The sequence below is a fragment of the Juglans microcarpa x Juglans regia genome, chromosome 6D (assembly GCF_004785595.1).
Source record: "Juglans microcarpa x Juglans regia isolate MS1-56 chromosome 6D, Jm3101_v1.0, whole genome shotgun sequence".
Lineage (NCBI taxonomy): Eukaryota > Viridiplantae > Streptophyta > Magnoliopsida > Fagales > Juglandaceae > Juglans > Juglans microcarpa x Juglans regia.
In genome coordinates this window covers 36,019,920-36,037,956 of record NC_054604.1, presented here as the reverse complement: position 1 = coordinate 36,037,956, position 18,037 = coordinate 36,019,920, and the positions used below count along the sequence as shown (strand labels likewise).

General features: G+C 34.6%; 3 protein-coding genes across 4 annotated transcripts; 1 reads left to right on the top strand and 2 right to left on the bottom strand.

Annotated features, from left to right (window-relative positions):
- Positions 1-2,186: 2,186 nt before the first annotated feature.
- LOC121235122 lies at positions 2,187-5,290 on the top strand. Its single transcript, XM_041131371.1, has 2 exons — positions 2,187-3,840; positions 4,439-5,290. The coding sequence occupies exons 1-2, from the start codon at positions 3,147-3,149 to the stop codon at positions 5,068-5,070; spliced, it is 1,326 nt and encodes a 441-aa protein (XP_040987305.1). The 5' UTR covers positions 2,187-3,146; the 3' UTR covers positions 5,071-5,290.
- A 2,340-nt stretch (positions 5,291-7,630) lies between these two features.
- Positions 7,631-11,271, bottom strand: LOC121235664 (50S ribosomal protein L24, chloroplastic). The gene is made up of 4 exons (XM_041132020.1): positions 11,075-11,271; positions 9,289-9,327; positions 8,612-8,842; positions 7,631-7,921 (listed from the first exon to the last, which is right to left on the bottom strand). Exons 1-4 carry the CDS (start codon positions 11,177-11,179, stop codon positions 7,721-7,723), a joined length of 576 nt encoding a protein of 191 aa, XP_040987954.1. The 5' UTR covers positions 11,180-11,271; the 3' UTR covers positions 7,631-7,720.
- Positions 11,272-11,866: 595 nt separating this feature from the next.
- Positions 11,867-16,865, bottom strand: LOC121235776 (calcium/calmodulin-regulated receptor-like kinase 1). Of its 2 annotated transcripts, none has more exons than XM_041132175.1 (8): positions 16,555-16,865; positions 15,226-15,602; positions 14,718-14,871; positions 14,181-14,307; positions 13,616-13,701; positions 13,453-13,524; positions 13,023-13,226; positions 11,867-12,494 (listed from the first exon to the last, which is right to left on the bottom strand). In XM_041132175.1, exons 2-8 carry the CDS (start codon positions 15,537-15,539, stop codon positions 12,156-12,158), a joined length of 1,296 nt encoding a protein of 431 aa, XP_040988109.1. In that variant the 5' UTR covers positions 15,540-15,602; positions 16,555-16,865; the 3' UTR covers positions 11,867-12,155. The 2 variants fall into 2 exon arrangements, with proteins under 2 accessions (XP_040988109.1, XP_040988110.1); XM_041132176.1 differs by lacking the exon at positions 16,555-16,865 and adding an exon at positions 16,097-16,516.
- Between the last annotated feature and the right edge of the window lie 1,172 nt (positions 16,866-18,037).

Here is an 18,037-nt window from a genome sequence, read left to right as displayed (position 1 = left end):
GACCACAAAGCAGATATTTCTTTAAAAATAGAAAAAAAATTATTAATTTAATTGATATTTGTGAAAATATAAACCAAAAGAACGTTGTTTTCCTTTTTTTTCGTTGTAGGCCTTTGAAATGATTATTATCGGAGCGTGATGCTGTTTTGTAATCGACGAATGCATAAACACTTATTTAATATGACCCTTTGGGTTGGCCTTTAACTGGATGCAAACCTGAAAACAAAAACGATAAATTATAATAATTATTATAATAATTATAAAGTATTTTTTCACTTAATCATAAGAAAATTTAAACAAATTTAAATTATGATATAATAATGAAAAATAATCTAAGAAAATATAAATTAAAAGATCATTATAAGAAGGCACGACTTACTCAAATCTTCTATACTTCATCTTATTATTATAATTTTTAAAATTTTTTTATAATTATAATAAAATTTAAATTTTTAAAATTTTTAAAATTAAAATTTTATATTATAATAATATTTTATTCAATTTTTAATTTTAACTACACATAATATAAATAAAAGAGTTCGGTTAGAGCCATCGAAAAAGTGGCCCAAACGAGACTAATGAACAGTATATCTATTTTTTTTATGTATTTTTTAATCATCATAAATATTTAAAAAAAAATTTTTACAATATTATTAAAAAATTATTTTCTTAATTATTAAAAAAAAAACCATTCGGACACTCATTCCAAAGTGTAAATAAAATAGATTAATATTTTTTGCGGTGCGACTCACGGGAAACATAGTAAAAAAAGACACTGTTCTTCTGAATTAAATGCAGCGGTACTGCTGTAATTTGGACACCTCTTCGATGGTGATGGCATTGGCGCCCAACCCCACATGAGTACTTCTCTCTCAGTTTTTGCATTTTCATTTTTTATTTTAAGTGTTTTTTATTGAGACGTGTCAGTACTTTATTGGTAATATGTATTGTTTTTATTGAATTTGACTTGAACGCAAGTGACAGAAAGATTAGAATAATTAAAATTCAAAAAACATATAATGTTGAAAAAACTCAAAACAAGAGTACATAGGCCACTAGGCCTACATATTTAAAAATCAAATCACATTAATTATTTTTTTAATTTTTCATAAAAAAAAATTAAACTCGTATTGATCTATTTATACATTCAAATAAATATATCAACTTATTTATATTTAAATACATCTCAATAAAATTTACAAAATATTACTATTTACAAATCAACTCAAATCATCTCAGATAATCTCAATATTCAAAAACAGCCTTAATCTTTCATCCATCTAATGCCAAGTAAAAAAAAATAGCCTCAATGAACTTACAAAATTGGCTTTTCATTAGAGCAATAATATATATTTTTTTATTTAGTTTTGAAAAATATATATGTTTTCTTTTATGAAGAGTTGGCTTTCTTTCTTTCCAATTACTTTAGGGTATTCAGACTCCTCAAATTGATTTTTTAGCCAAAATTTGACAAAAATAATTTCTCCTCCCTGTTATATTCAATTCTTACATTCAAGAATCTATATCCTAGCTCAAAAAAGTATTAAACACATATTTTTAAAAATAAGACCCTTGGGAAAAAAGAAAATAAAAGAAAGTTTCAAAATATGATCAGTAGTGATACTTACAATTTATATACAATTTTAAATATAATAATATTTTTTATTATATTTAAACCTATCAAATAAAAAATCAAAATCAAAATAAAATTTAAAATATTATTATTTTATTAAATAATTGTAAAATACTAAATTCGTTGTTATAGATATAAACTAGTAATTCTATCATTTCTCAAATAGTGATTGTATAAATAAAGTAATGAAAGTAGAGAATTACATGTACATGTTTTAAAAAATAATAATGTTATATGCAGTCGTGAAGTGTGTAAGTATTGTATAATCATTTTAAAAAAATATAATTATATAATATTTACATATTGACGATTGTAACTATCAATTTTTATTTTTGAAGGGAAAGTAACTAAAATATTACCAAAAAAGACTTTTGAACAAAAGTTTAGTGGGCGAGTCTATGTTAATGCTCATTGCTCAGACAAATCTCTAAAGAGATTTGCTACTTAAAAAAAAAAAAAAAATGTGATATATGTTCGTGGGAATGATGAATATAATTTTTTTAACTATCACTCTACTTTATAGGATAAAGATCCAATTGTCAAGAGACTAGTATTTCAAGCAAATTCATAGTGAAATTCAAGAGTTACGTTTGAGTGTTTTCTTTCTTTTTTTGATCTCCTTTAGTTTTCTCGACGATAGCAAGAGTGGAAATATGCACCCAAATTCCACCATTCCAAAGATTGGTTCGTGCTTCCGCCAAAAGAAGGGGCATGGCTGTTACAGATTGTGATCATTTTCAGCTAAACGTTATCTTTGGTCGTAATTACTCCAATTTCAGTAAATACTACAATTCCTTTCAGACCTGAGTAACATCTGAAGCAGCCCTAGTTATTTGAAGTTTGAACAACCCAATTCAATTGAAAGGGTCCATTCAGCTTTCAGTGTCTCTTTCTAAAATCTTTTACCGCTTGCCTTCATCGGTAACTAGCATTTATTAGTGTCGCTGAGCAAGGTTTTCGTTAGTTGGTTGTCATTTTCCCCAAGAGCCAAAGATTCTCTATTTCTTGAATTTCTGCATCTTAAATCAAATAAATGGGTAACTTGGTTTTGTCTCTCTTTCTTCCTCCTTCATGGCCTCATGGGCATCCATATTTTCCAAGTTCCTAATGGTTCAGTGGCTTTCAGAAAGCATTCCAGAAAACAGCATGGAGCTTGAAAATTTCGGAACTTTCATTCGGGCTGTTGCATGAATATATATATATATATATATGGCTTTGTTTCTTGTCAGGTACAGTTCTTTAGTTTTTTGTTGGGTCGGTGAGTACTGAGTACTTGAGTAGTTAGTTTCTGGAAATGGGAATGAGATTTCAGCCAAGTGGGTACTGTGCCTAAAGGAGAAAGTTATTGCAGAAGAAGTGTTGGTATTAGCTTTTTTTCTTTTCGGCTTTTCATGGTGGAAAATGGCAACAGAAAGTGATATGCTTTTGAGAATGTAGGTGCAGAGTAGAAAAGACATCAAGGGATGCGAAGCTTTGTAGCTTAATTAGTTAAAAAAGGAGAAGGAAGGAAAATATGCCAACAGTGTGGTTCTCTCTAAAAAGGTCTCTACACTGCAAATCAGAGCCATCGGATGTTCATGACCCAAAGTCGAGGAAGCAATTGAGCACAATCTTGACTAGAAAAGCTGGAAGGTCAGGGTGTTCCAGGTCCATAGCAAATCTCAAAGATGTAATCCATGGAAGTAAGAGACATTCGGAGAAGCCACCAAGTTGCAGTCCTAGATCTATTGGGAGCAGTGAGTTCCTTAATCCAATAACCCATGAAGTGATCTTGAGTAACTCAAGGTGTGAGCTCAAAATCACTGGTTTTGGTGGTTTCCAAGAAGGGGCTTGTGGTGGAGGCGGCGGCGGCGGCGGCGGTCTTAGCGGTAACAACGGTAGTGGTGGTGGCGGTTCAACATTTGTGGGCACTTTAAGGCCTGGGACACCTGGCCCTGGAGGGCACCCTACAATGCACTATTTTAATCATTCTGTTAGGACATCAGCAACTCCTCCAAGGAAGTCTCCTTTTACTGTATCAGATAGAGACGGGTCTGGGTTAGGGGGTTCTGCTGTTTTTGGTTCCGGCGGTGGCGGAGTTCATTCAAGCAATAGGGTCTATCTTGAGACAGAGTCTAATGGCTTTTCAACGGTGACGTGCCATAAATGTGGAGAGCAGTTTAGCAAATGGGATGCTGCTGAAGCTCATCATCTCTCCAAGCATGCTGGTAAGAAATCATCTCTTGGATTTTCGCTTGAGTAATTCCATTGCTGCTCTTAATTGTGGTTCATCCGTGCCTTAATATTTTTAGTTTTTTTTTTTTTTTTAATTTAAGTGAAGTATCTTCCTCTGTTTGTTTTGCCGCCACTCCATATAACGTATATTCTCCTGGCCACAAAAGTCTCTATCTCTCTGCATACGAAATCCTTTATAATTCTTTGACATGTTGAGGAATCTTTTGCAAACTTGAGAGAATTCTCAGCTTTATGTCCAGTGAACCGTTTGCATTGTTTATCTCCTTTTTTTTTTTTTTTTTTTTTTTTTTGATTTGGAACCAGATTCTGGATTCACCTGCAATTTTACCTTTGGTAACTTTACAAAACTTGCTCCTTTTTCTCCTCGTTGAAAGAAGCCTTTCGAATATTTGCAATTTTATAGCTATTCCAAAATATCTCACCCAAATGTCAGTACTTGCTCGATTGTGAGGGTTTGTTTTAATGTTCCTACATTCTTCAATCCATCTCTTCAGTTGAAGTAATTTCCTTGAGAGTTTGGAATAGCTTAGTCAGTCAGTTAGCAGCTCACCATATTTTTCTGCTTAACAGTTACTGAACTTGTGGAAGGCGACTCATCAAGGAAAATTGTTGAAATTATATGCCGGACAAGCTGGTTGAAGTCTGAGAACCATTTTGGCAGGATTGAGAGAGTTTTGAAAGTTCATAATATGCAAAAAACTCTAGCTCGATTTGAAGAATATAGGGAGATGGTGAAAATCAAAGCCAGCAAACTTGCGAAGAAACACCCTCGGTGCCTCGCCGACGGTAACGAACTTTTGAGGTTCTATGGCACAACCGTGTCATGCTCTCTTGGTCTAAATGGTGCCTCCAGTCTTTGTGCATCAGAAAAATGCTGTGTGTGTAGGATTATAAAAAATGGATTCTCTGCCAAGAAGGAGCTCAAGGGTGGAATAGGAGTTTTTACAACCTCCACGAGTGGAAGAGCTTTTGAATCTATTGAAATTCTTGAGGGAGACCCAGGTACTAGGAAAGCCTTAATTGTCTGCAGAGTAATTGCTGGGAGGGTTCATAGGCCTTTGGAGAACATACAAGAAATGGCTGGCCAAACAGGATTTGATTCATTGGCTGGCAGAGTGGGTCTTTATTCAAATATCGAGGAGCTTTATTTGCTCAATCCGAGAGCTCTCCTTCCATGCTTTGTGGTAATCTGCAAACCCTGAAGGAAGAAAGAAAGATGAAAGATGTTTCACATTATCATTATTAAGTTATGTCACATGTGAATCCGTTTTGGGTTTTTCGAATGTTTTCTTCCATGGGTTTTTCCATTTTTGTTGTTGTGGAAGGTCTTTGATTTTTCCTTCTTCAAGCCTCTACTCACTTGCCAATATTTTGAAGACGTGTATTTCTCTGCGTTTAATATTGCAGCATCCTCTTCCTTCATTTGCATTTAACAGGCGATTGGACCACCATCCTTCCTCTTCATTTGTGTTTTTCCCTAACATTTGACATTGTATATTGCATGGAGAACTTTTTGCAGCTACTTGTCGATGTTAGCTAACAACATTAATTATTGTTGTTAGATATTTTAGTATGGCAGATCACGATATGACATAAAAGAAGGGTGCCTTTATTAATTTTACGAGTATTTGATTATGATACTCATTGAATTATTCAGATCTACAAGGGAACTTCAGGTCACGGTGAATAAGCATCCAGAGTCTCAAATTCCATTCTAATGGCCATTTAATTTATCTTGTCGCGTAAAAAATGCATCAGCCGTTATTCAATCTCACACTTCATACTTATATTTTTTATAGGATATGAAGATGTTTTTTATAGAATACGGGATGAAGTGATAAATAGTTACTGACGAGAATAATTTGTTATTACGCGAAACCTTTTAAGTTTTGAAAAGAATGTCAGCTTGAATTTGATGCACCAAAATACAAGACGGAACAAAACCATTAGCTTATACCACTCCGCCATTGTATTTATTACTCATAGTCCCATTGCCATTCAAGACGAAGCACGCCAAAAGTCCAATCAATAATAAATTCCATTATATTTATGGATAGAAAATATGAGGATCATGGAGCCATCGTGATCAAGGAAATGATTATGGCTTAAGAAAATAAGGCTCTTGTTGACATGTTTGTATGTTTCAGTATACATACTTCCAAAGCAAAAAATAATATTAATGACAACTAGCATGCATTTCACTGTGAAAAAGGGCACGTGGCCCTCGTTGGAGGGTTATGCTTCAGACAAAAAAGGTTATTCCAAACCGGAGGACAAAACTCAAGGGTTAAATGCTAACTGTCTGGACATGTATTTTATATTTTGTCTCTTCTATATTCCCAATCTATGGTTTATTTTGTCCTGTAAATATTCTGTTACTCTTTAATTGCCAGGTTTGCCCTTATCTGAAACTCTTATGGATTTCTTTAGTGTGTAGGAGGAGCAGCTGAAATTTAGGATAAGGCCAGGGACCCATCTCTCTCTGTCTCTCTCTCTCTCGCTCGCTCTCTCGAATTTCAAAATGGCAAAGTTTATTTCTCACTTTAAAGAGTCCTCAGTCCTGACTGCTTATGGGTTAGTCACTTCCTTTCGTTGCTGCAATATCTGCACTGCCTTTAAAGCTCTCTGGCACATGTACCTCATAAATATATCAACCCACCCTCATAACACTTCCTAAAATTTTGAATCGACGGAATTGAATTGTTAGTCATCATTTTCAGTCTTGAAAGTCTGGTTGGGGTAGTTTTGTTGCAGATCAACACACGACTCCTTGATTGAGACTTTTCATCTGCTGGGCTGCCAATTGCTGCAAAATATACAACTTTATTTATTTAAGAGATATGCTAGATTTACACAGTGAACTTAAGAAAAAGTAAATTTACACAATGATGATAGATGTGGTTTGATGAAATAGATTGAATTTACTTTACAACATGAAGTATACGTCAAGAAGTAAATTTTTTTCATGGAATAAACTAACCATTTTCATGGCCTATTCACATTTCTAGATGATTTGAATGGCATGTACTTTTTCCTAGATAGACCTACCAGATAAAACTATCCTTGAAATTAAGAGTTGGATAATGAGAAAGCTGAGTCACCTAGACTATCATTGAGAAATGTATCTACTTAAAGCAATGAGAAACAACAGAACTTGTATAGGGAGCCCGAAAGAGCAAACAGATAACAGTGTTGACTAAGTACAGAGGTAGGTCTTTAAGTAAAAGCTGTATACATAGGCCGAATGAAAGAGTTCTGCAATGATTTTCAACTCGCGTCACGTACAGTGATTTCCTTGTATTGTTCTCATATTATTGCTAGATATTGTTGTTATATCTATGCTGCAAAACATCATCAGCTTTATTTATTATTTAGGCCCCATTCTATAATCGAAGTTCTATGCTAGAGAATGTATGTTTTTCGGTGTGGGAAGGTTGGTCTTTATGGTTATTGTTCTACAACTTTAAGCTAGCAATTAATGCACCTAACTGCTTTAGGTTATATAGACCACATATGGCTGCTTTTGGGACTATGTAACTTGTTGCCATTCAATTTTTGACGTCTAAAACAAGTTTTAAAAAGCTTTTGGCTACATAGACCACATATGGCTGCCTTTGGCACTTGGAAAGAACCTTGTTGCCATTCAATTCTTGTCTCTAGACGTCTAAAACAAGTTAACCCAACTCCCCAAGTTTGTTGGTTCGCAATCGGCTTTTAGCTACAAGTTAATTGGTTGCCATAGATGACAGAACTAGTACAGGATGGACAAATCTATATTACCATTAGTGTATATGGATCAACAAAGTGTCAGTAACAAAATAGTTAGATAAATTTAAAAAAGAAAAAAAGAAACTAAGAAGCAGCAGCTACTTCAGTGTTCTTTTTGTCTTCCTTCAGTCTCTTCCAGTTCTCTGCGGTATCAATTATTTCCCCAGTTTTTATCAGATAACGGACTCGTTTACCATCTTCAAGGATTTTGTGACCCACCCGGCTTGCTACGTTCTGTTCTTTTGAGTAGAGCATCACATTCGAGCTGTGGACAGGTGCTTCAATCTAAAATATCACATCAAACATCGATTTGTAATGACTAGTAAATATGAACATATATCAATAAAATACAAATGCATATAAACTTGAGCCATGAATGTATTCCAAGCACGATGGGAAATCTAGAAACCTATTTTCATGAAGATCACTAGACAGCCACGTATTTTTTATTATTTTTTTAAAAAAGACTAGATAACCACTTTCCACTTTCCACCTATCACATCACCACAACATCAGATATAACAATTGGATGGGAGGAATGGTAGCATATCAGTGTTTCCTACATTCAAATCTTTTATTATTGTTCATTTTTGGAGGCTAGCGGTACAGTTGAAGCACATTTATAGGGAGTCAAATCAGAGTGCTGATTTTCTAGCCAAGCAAGGAGCAAGGAGTAAGGGGCGTTTCTAAGGAGTTCCAGGCTTTTAATGAGCCTCCAAGAGAGATCAAAGTGTGCTTGGTGGTCTGACTGTTCTTGGTTACCATACTTGATATGTAAATAAGTTGCGTTGTATAGGTTGTGGGTGTAAAAGTGTTTCGTTTGTCTTTTTGGTTGTAATCTGTACAATGGTGTTTACTCCCACCTAAAAGAGATTGTTGCAATGGTAATTCCTGTTTGATCAAAACAATATATATTGATAACTAATTAGATTAAAACTTGATTATTTCATGTTTTCACTAGAGGCTAAAAAAAACCTTGAGAATCTTGCCCGGTTCATCCTCTCCTCTGCTCTTCACATGCTTTGTCTTCAAGTTTATATCTTTTACTACTACAGAGCTGTTATGCCTGAAGACCTTAGTAATCTCTCCAATTTTGCCCTTATCACGTCCAGATATTACTTTCACTGTATCTCCCAACTTAACATGCATTTTGTGTAGGACTGGAAGACTGTTTGGCTTACATTCCTTCCGCTCCCATCGCTTAAGCTGCCAGATGAATAAAGAGGACAAATAAGAGCAAGAAATGACAACTCAATCCTGCAACACAATAAAATATTTTAAGGAAACACTATATTCACGGTAAGCCCTTAACCTCAGCAGGAGGCCAAAAATAAATTGAACCCACCCCATGTAAAAAAGACACCAAGATTTCTCTCTTGGTTTCTCCAAAATTTTATTTTATTTTTGGCATCTCCTTCCCCACTCACCAATAGGTTGCAGTCAAATAACTACCCCTAAATAACGTGTGTCACTAATAATGGACATAATGAAGTGTTCCAAACAATTATGTGCTCTACCCACTCAGTGGGTCAACAATTTTGTTAATGATATTTGTTTTCATTCTAAACGGTGAAAAACCTACATCATATTCTCCTTGAACAAAAGAGACATTTCATCAACATGAACATGAGCATAGGAACCATATTACTAACCTTCGCTACAATGAGACATGGCTTCTCTGATGGCTTGGCCTGAATGTGAAACAAATAGAAACGATGTTAGCAAGTTATACCATTTTTGGTGGGTATAGTGATTCGGATTCAAACTACAAGATGAATGACAGAAAAACAATCCTATGCTAAACAAGTTGATTCTAAGTTTGAGATGGCAACGATAATAGGATTAGTCACAAAAGATGCATCATCTTTTTTTAGGAAGGGGTGTTGCAGGAAAGGGGGGATAAGTGAATATTGTTGTTAATCACAATTTATTTCACTTCACATAAAAATACCTTTAATATGTGAAATAGCAAATTAAGTCATCTATACATAATATGTGATTAGGTAAAGGAATAAATTTCAGTCATAGATTCACGTGTCCAAACTTGTAGGCAAGTAAAAAACAACTAAGACGTTATGAAACTTGGCTGTTCAGATTGTCGGGTTACATTTGTCTTCCAATATTCTAATCATCACTCTCTCTTATCCCCTGAAGGCATTGTAATACATACATACATACATACTTCTCTGTCAGTAAGCTAAGTTTGTAGAAGAAAAAAAATCATGCGCGGTGAGAAAAATTTGAGTCCAAAAGCTATTAACAAGAGATTTCTCAAACCAGTACATCTCTTTATCCTTTTTATCTTTAAATAATTCAAGTTTTCTTGACATCCATCTAGCCAAGAAGTTCCATCACCCAAAAAATATCATAAACATGAGCCCAAACCCTTGTTTAAGTACTGATGACAATATTGGGTGGCAGGGTTATGGTGTGTACTTGAAAATGCGCACAAAACGATTTATGAAGCAGTTATTTCCACATACATTGGAATGAGCACTAAAGAAAACCAGCAAAGGGCTAAACATTTACCAGTTTAATAAAGCATGGACTTCTATTTGCTAAACAGGCCTATACAAAGTACATCCACATCAACAGAGAAGAGACATTTTTTATCAACAAAATTTGGGCAAGGATCAATTTAGTAATCCCAGGAAAGCAAACTGGGAATCTACCACATATACTAAATCATGGCACCTTGTCTATAGGGGCTCAGTATATTGGGAATTTCCTTCATTCCCTTTTGATTGTGTAGATTTGAACCAAAAGCATATTCAAGCCCCACCCACCCATTTAACACCTTCGGGCAACGCCAAAGCAAATTGACATTGACATGCTCAATGCCCAACTATGAAAAATAATGCTTAACGATTAAAACCTACTTTGAAACCCCCTAAATCATTTAGAATATACTACCGGGTTTCTTCCTCCTTTTAAGACGTTCCAGTTTGTTCCTAAATAACAGCTTTCAAATTTCTTTTACTAACATATAATTCGGTTTTTGTTTTGAGAGGTAACATATACTTCGAATTCTTAAATATTAACTAAAGACTAAACCTGTTTGAGTTTTTTCAAGTTTTAAGTTATTGAGAGTTTTTTTTTTTTTTTTTTCTTGATAAGTAAGGAAATTATTATGGGAAATTAAAAGCCTCAAAGCACAATAAGCTCCAATTTAAAATCGTACATTACAATATTACCAATAAGAATCAAAACATGAGAAATAATCATGATGGCAACCTCCACAACGAGTAAGCATCTACATAGCACCAGAAATTTGAGAAAAAACTCTAATCCTCGAAACTCCCATTATAATATTACAAAAAAAGAACGATAATTTGAGGGGAGAAAAGGGGGATTTCGTACACAAACCCACATGAGTTTAGAAGGTACAAAACACGAAATATGAGAAGAGACGAGGAGGAGAAGTAATATATAAGGTACCGGCACAGCGTAGAGAGTGGGCGGCGAGAGGCGCTGGCCCAAGAAGGAGTTGGAGGAGAGGGAAAGAGAGGTCATGGAGCTCTGAAGTGCAGCCATGGTTGCCATTTTCGATGCTGCTGCTTCGAGCCTGTGGCTTTCGCTGTGAGCTCTATCCTGACAATGGTATAAGGATAGGATAATAATGCACGTTGGATAGGGTTCTACTTCTACCTGTAACTAAAACAAGATGGTTACCGAAACGACGACGTATCTGGAGGCAGATTGGGTTTCAACTTTCCAGATGGGATTTGGGCTCCAAATTGGGCCCATCTCTCTCTCTCTCTCTCTCCAATTTGGAAAGAGGAAATACGAAGGGGTGAAAAGGAAATTAATATTTTCTCATCTTGTAGACATAATATGGCGAACATTTTTTTTTTTCCAGAGAAATATTATGATCATTAGGTGTTAGATATAAGTTCAAAATTTATGTTTTATTGTGGAATCTTCTATGCAAAACAAGACAAAAACCGTCATGCCAAGATCCTTTGAATCAATTGACAACATCTTAGTTTCTCACTAAGAGAACCAAGGTTGGAATCCCCCCTCCCCTATGTATAAAAAAAAAAAAAAATACAAGAACCGTCATTTGTGTATCTCATTGCCATAATGTCCCTGTTATTGTCCTAGTTATTGAAGTTTAGCAAGAGTACATGCCATATCTAATTGGCATGAGACAATCCCAGGGTTAAAACCTTGCATTCAACACCAAAATAAATTAGCAGATACTAGATTTACACAAAAAAAAAAAAAAAATGGTGATTTTTCTTTCGTTTTCATTTCTTAACTATTTAATTTACAGACAAAAAGATAGGTGACATTACCAAAGCGAAAGAAAATAAAAATAAAAGGTGAAAAGGAAAAAGAGAGAGGACTGAACTATGCACTGACTCGAATCCTTAAGGCACTCGATCAGAAATCGTAACTACAACAGAAGATCTGCTAGCCTTGAAAACTCCTTCCACACTGCAAATGCCATATACAGGAGAAAGCAAAACCGAGAAACCGAGAAACAAAACAAATGAACAAATGAAAAAACCATCATCTATGTTTCATAGGTGTCAGCTGTGCTGCTATCCATTGATTCATCCCTTCTGTGTTCCGGGACTTGAGTCTTAGTTTCTGATTGGTCGACATCGATAGTAACTTCCTCTGCTGTGGCAGATAACGACTTTTTGTGATGGTTTCTGTTGTATCTCAACTTAAGGATCCGTGACAACACTTGCACGATGTCCCTCATGGAAGGCCGCTTTCTTGGGATACGGTTGATGCATTTGTATGCAAGAGCAGCCACTTCGTTGAGCTCTTGCACATCAAATTTCCCTTCAAGACGAGAATCCACAATTTCCTCCCACCCAACTTTTCCTTCAGTATTCATGGCTGCCTATTCACCACATACAAAAGTCAAAAGGAATTAAATTCACAAGAAACACAAGCCTTAATGCAAACTAGAGCTAGAAACAAAAGCCTTATTGTCTAAATATATTCTCCATTTTGAAAAGTCGACGGAAAAATTTTTAACTTGCAAACTTACCATCTAATTTAGAAAGTCACTACCCTCTTGAATTTGTTTTATTTGAGTTTAAATTAAAGAGAATAGTTTTAAAAAACTAGGAAAACCACATTTTATAACACCGAACTATCACTGTTATTTTAGTACATTCTAAAGTACCAAAACTAACACATTGCATCTTTCAACTACCAAAAGCTGGCAAATCACAACCTCTAGTAGTTTATTATATAACAAACACAATAGAAGAATTATCATTATCATTCAAACCTTTCGTGTTCATGACCAGTGCACTTCCAGTGTTAGGTTCCTATACTTTGTTTTGGTTTTTGTTTTTTATTATATATATATATATATATAGAGAGAGAGAGAGAGAGAGAGAGAGAGAGAGAGAGATATTACAAGCTCAACATATTCCATGAGACCCTGTTGAGGATTTCTGCCGGCTATAAGTTCAAAGAGCAAGACTCCAAAGCTGTAAACATCACTTTTCTTCGTGAAAGCCTTCGTAGATATATACTCAGGATCTAGATACCCAAAAGTACCCCGTATATTAACTGCCTGTCTGTCCACCATCTCTTCTCTTGAAAGCCCAAAATCAGCAACCTACTTGATCCAACATAACCAGCTACAACAGTATAAGAGGCAGCCTAACCAATTACTGATTAAGGTACGTAGACTCATATCTTCAGAAAATATATATAAATTTTCATAAGATCTAGAACTCAAGAAAGTCCATCAAAGGCAAGGTTTAAATATAAAGGTCCTCTTCACAACGCAAAATAAGTTTTCTTCTACACAGATATAATCAAAACCAAGAAAAGAGACATACCCTGGCTCTCATGGCCTGGTCCAACAGAATATTGGAAGATTTAATATCGCGGTGTATTACGGGAGGAACTGCCTGAAGTGGATATTAAAGAAAAACCAACAAATAAGAACCTTAAAAAAACTAGATACACGTCCAGGTCTACACACAAAGAATGTAGAGTTACCCCATCATGAAGATACTCCAAGCCCCTTGCAACATCTAAAGCTATATGAACCCTTACATCCCAGCTCAATGGCTCATTATTTTCACCTACATAAAAAGAAAGGGATAATATTTATCACATTGCATGTGAATAAAACAACAAGAAGCAGAGTATCAACCTTCTCTTTTTTTCTTTTTTGACAAATGTATCAACCTTCTCTGGCTAACCTAATTTTAGTCATTCTTTCTGATACAAGGTTATTTTGATGAAACGAGACATTAGAAATTCACAATAGGAACGTGATTATGTGATTGAACTATTAATGCTAGTCCAGATTGCACACGTACCACTATTCTTCATAGGATATGGCTGCACAAACATCCTAGTGGGTGGGTGTTTTGTGGTGGTGGGTGGGGGGCGCTTCAGGCATGCCAGAGATATGCAATTGATTCATTTGTAGAGACCCCAATATAATCAAATGATATCAATTAACAAACAATAAATGATATGCATGTTCCATCAAATATTTCTGTAAGATACTTCACAAGTCCTATGACCTATTCATATAAATTGAAAGACAGCTTACTGTATAGATGAGAAGCCAAGCTGCCTTTGCTCATATAGACATATATGAGCATATGCTGGCCTTTTTCCGCACAATATCCAATCAAATTTACAAGGTTTCTGTGATGTAACCTTCCCAATAACATTACCTGATAATGATTAAAATGAGGTGAAATGTTAAAAAGCAGTTCTATGTTTCTCATAAAAAAAAATACAGATTATATTAAAAATAAAAAAACAGTTAAGGACAGATTTTGAATAAAGAATAAGACATCCAAATTGGTGATTGCATACATAAAGGCAAAATGATTTTTTTTTTTTAAAGAATGGAACAAGTTTCTCATTCATATTTGTAATCTGCTAATTTCAAGAAAGATTTTATATAAACAATTTTATTAGACTTCCCTGACATTTGCTTACATGGTCTCACTTCCCTAAATTTCATTAAGTTCCAATAGTTACCACCCAACTTTCCCAATAAATTTGTTTTGTATACAGATTTTATTTTTGGGTACCCAAGATAAAAAATAAAAAAAAAATATGAATCAACCATGACTACCTCTGTATGAAACTCTTTCTCCCCTTGCTTAGAATCAGTTGCAAGAACCTTAACGGCAACGGTCTCACCAGTGGACATCTGAGCCCTGTAAACAGGACCAAATGCACCTTGTCCTATCAAAGTTGTAAAATTATAGGTTGCTTTCTGCAGATCCCTGCAAGGATACCATTGAGCCAAGATTAATTAAGAAGTGAAGAAAGAGACGGTCGAGTAAAGTGTGCAGAACAGCTACTACTTGTTTAAAAGTCAAATGATTGTAAATTCTATCGATTGCAATAAAAAGTGTGAGAAATAGTAGCACATCTCAAATAACAAACATCTAATCTTTGTTGCAGCCATAGATAGTATAACCGGGCTAATCTAAACTCTGAAAAACAACCAACCTATTCCCATGATTGTTGATTGGATTATCATCGTATCATGAACATCTCAACTAAGGAAAAATTGCTATTGGTTATTCTTCAAAATATGAAGACATATATAGAGCAGAATATCAAGAAAAGCATACTTGTAAGAATACTCGAGTATTCCAGATGCAGAGACCACATTACTCCTCCTAAATCCGTCAAACCAAAGGGACATGCCATTACGTGCAGACTTTACAGGTGAGTCCGGACCAACGGTTGAGTCAGATAATATGGTACAAGCATCGGCACCATTTGTACGGATAGGGATGGTCGCTGCCCTACGAGAACTGCTATTCCCTATTTGAGAGCACTTCCTGTGGTACCTAATACAAAACAGTGCTAAAATAGCCAAAAGCACTCCAATCACCACCCCTATGGAAATCCCAATGATCAAACCAGATGACTCCCCTTTCATCTCCTCTTTCGTGCTTCACCAACCCCTATTCAATCGTCCAATGACTCCAATCCATTGACCAACCTGCAAATTAGCCCTTCAATCTTTCAACAAGAGCAAGGTATAGAAAACACCAGGCCACTCTTATTCGTTCCAAATTCTCAATCCACGAAGCAAAAAATAGAGAAGTCAATTTGTTTGATATTTCCTAGCCATCCAAGAAGTCAAATAGAGACGTCGATAAAAAAAAATACGCAAGCATGCCAAAAGAGCATTCTAATAATCATACAGAAAAGTCTTATTGCGGAATTCAATACAAGACACGCAATGACTATTACAAAGAAAAATCAATGGCAATTACATAAAGACTAACTTCAAAACCCCAAATACTATCATTCAGAGTTCAAACGGGTTTCACAGTGACTTCATTAGCATAAACGATATCTTAACAAAAATGAAAGGGGACTTAAATAATTGGAAAAATTAAAAATTATGCGGCTTGAAAACCATGTCTACGTATTTTTTAGCTTTGCATAAATCAAGTCTTACTAGAATGAGAGACAGCGTCCGTTACTGACAGATTTTTGTAAAGTTTTTCCTTCTGATGCACAATCTTTCTATCTCTACAACTTAGCTGCAACTGATTTAGCCCAGAAGACCAAGATCGATATCAAGAAAAATGGGTAAACATTGAAAAATAATATTATTTCCCGATTACTTACTTTGGGAAAGAGAATGAACAAAAAAAAAAAAAAAAAACGCCTCGCTGATGCTAATACGAGCTAGTGACAAAGTTCGGGCACTTTTTTTTTCGTTTGCCTTTATTTTATTTTACTCAGCGTTTTCTTTTTAACCACAACAACCAAACAGAGACCACGAAAAACAACAGATCAAGGCACAATAAAACAACGAATCAACGCCAAAAAAAGGGACCAAGAGCAAAAAATAATAATTTTAAAAACGAAAACATATTTTGAGAAACGCACTTGGTAGAAACTGTAACGCATTTACAGAAGCGATTCGAACTCGAGATTACCTGTTCATACTACAAAGTTGGTGGGAATCAAATGCTTTCGTAAAACAGAAAAACAAACCCAAAAGAAACCGGGGGTGCAGCAGGAGGAAGAAGAAGCAGAAGAAGAAGAAGAAGAGGTCGAGGTCGAGGTCGAGGTCGAGTTCGAGTTCTTGGAAGAGAGATTCGAAGGGTTAGCCTAGGAGAAAGGAATAATAATGGTGAATGAGCGAAGAGTCTTGAGAAGCAAACCAGTAAACCGGGTAGATACGATCTATTCCGTGGCCAAAAGAGAAATGAGTGCTTCGAGAAAACAATAAAAGCATCGGCCCCCTATGTGTTTTTCTCAACTTCCTTCGATTTTCTTTTAAAAATAGAACGCGCCTCAGCCTGTGTGAATATTCCTCTCTCTTCCCAAAATGTCCTCTCATTTGTTTAATTTTTAATGACATTTATAGATTAAAGAATTACAATATAATTAAGTATATCCACTTATTTAAGGCAAGTGGTCCTGTACCATAATACTAATTGGTCTAGACTAATTACCCTTGAGATAAAATATCCATTAATTATAAAAATATTTTAAAAAATAAATTCACAAATTAACATAATTTAATATAATACATTATATTATAAAATTAATTTTTTATAAAATAAATTTAATATATTATACGAAATCATGTAAATTTATAAAATTTGTTTATGACCGTAATATTTCTCAATTTAATATATGTCTGTTAATAGGTGGTTGTACTTCTCTCTATGCATGCAATTAAAACAAGTTAATATGTATGATTTATAATATGAGTCCAAAATAATGATACCAAATGAGTGAGGCGTGTTTCGCCGTCGCCTTTAATCATCAAGTAAATTTGTAGCGACTCAAAAAAAATTGAAATCATATTTGAATTTATAATCCAAAAAGTAATTGTCATCAACGTTAGAAAAGATCAGACATCTCATAATCATTGTAGAGCTAATTAATTCTGCCTACTAACCAAGTGATTAATGTGAGATTTAATGCATAATCATTCACTCTTATAGTCCGTCAGTCTTCCTGCATAACTTGTGAAGAAAAATGTATCGAAAAAAGTTCTTTCTCATCGTCTACTATTCACTATTTTATATCTCACATTTTATAAAAAATACTTTACACTAAAAAAAATTGTCATGTACTGATGAATAGGTTCGTTTGGTTCTTAAACTTATCTCAACTGATCTCAATTCATTATTATAATTTTTTTAAATTTTAATACAAAATATAATAAACAATTCAATTTTTTTTAATTATAAAATAATAATAATATTAAAAAATAATATTTTAATAATATTTTATCATATCAACTTAATTCAATTTAACCCAATTTAACATCTAAACACAGCATACAACTCAGGAATCTTTTGTAGGATTGATGAGATTAGTTTCTTTCTGGCTGTGGCCGATGCAGTGGTTGTTGATATAGGCAGTTAATAGGTATGAAAATTTTGCGAACGGTAGTGAGCAACT

What these genes read in the sequence shown, in the direction of transcription:
- LOC121235122 (XM_041131371.1), top strand. Translation starts at nt 3,147, where the DNA reads ATGCCAACAGTGTGGTTCTCTCTAAAAAGGTCTCTACACTGCAAATCA. An exon ending in TCATCTCTCCAAGCATGCTG is followed by an intron (nt 3,841 to 4,438) that starts GTAAGAAATCAT and finishes TCTGCTTAACAG; the next exon opens with TTACTGAACTTGTGGAAGGC.
- LOC121235664 (XM_041132020.1), bottom strand. Translation starts at nt 11,179, where the DNA reads ATGGCAACCATGGCTGCACTTCAGAGCTCCATGACCTCTCTTTCCCTC. An exon ending in CATGTCTCATTGTAGCGAAG is followed by an intron (nt 8,843 to 9,288) that starts GTTAGTAATATG and finishes TTCATCTGGCAG; the next exon opens with CTTAAGCGATGGGAGCGGAA. An exon ending in AACCGGGCAAGATTCTCAAG is followed by an intron (nt 7,922 to 8,611) that starts GTTTTTTTTAGC and finishes GTGATATTTTAG; the next exon opens with ATTGAAGCACCTGTCCACAG.
- LOC121235776 (XM_041132175.1), bottom strand. Translation starts at nt 15,539, where the DNA reads ATGAAAGGGGAGTCATCTGGTTTGATCATTGGGATTTCCATAGGGGTG. An exon ending in AGAAAGAGTTTCATACAGAG is followed by an intron (nt 14,308 to 14,717) that starts GTAGTCATGGTT and finishes AATCATTATCAG; the next exon opens with GTAATGTTATTGGGAAGGTT. An exon ending in TGGAGTATCTTCATGATGGG is followed by an intron (nt 13,525 to 13,615) that starts GTAACTCTACAT and finishes TATCCACTTCAG; the next exon opens with GCAGTTCCTCCCGTAATACA.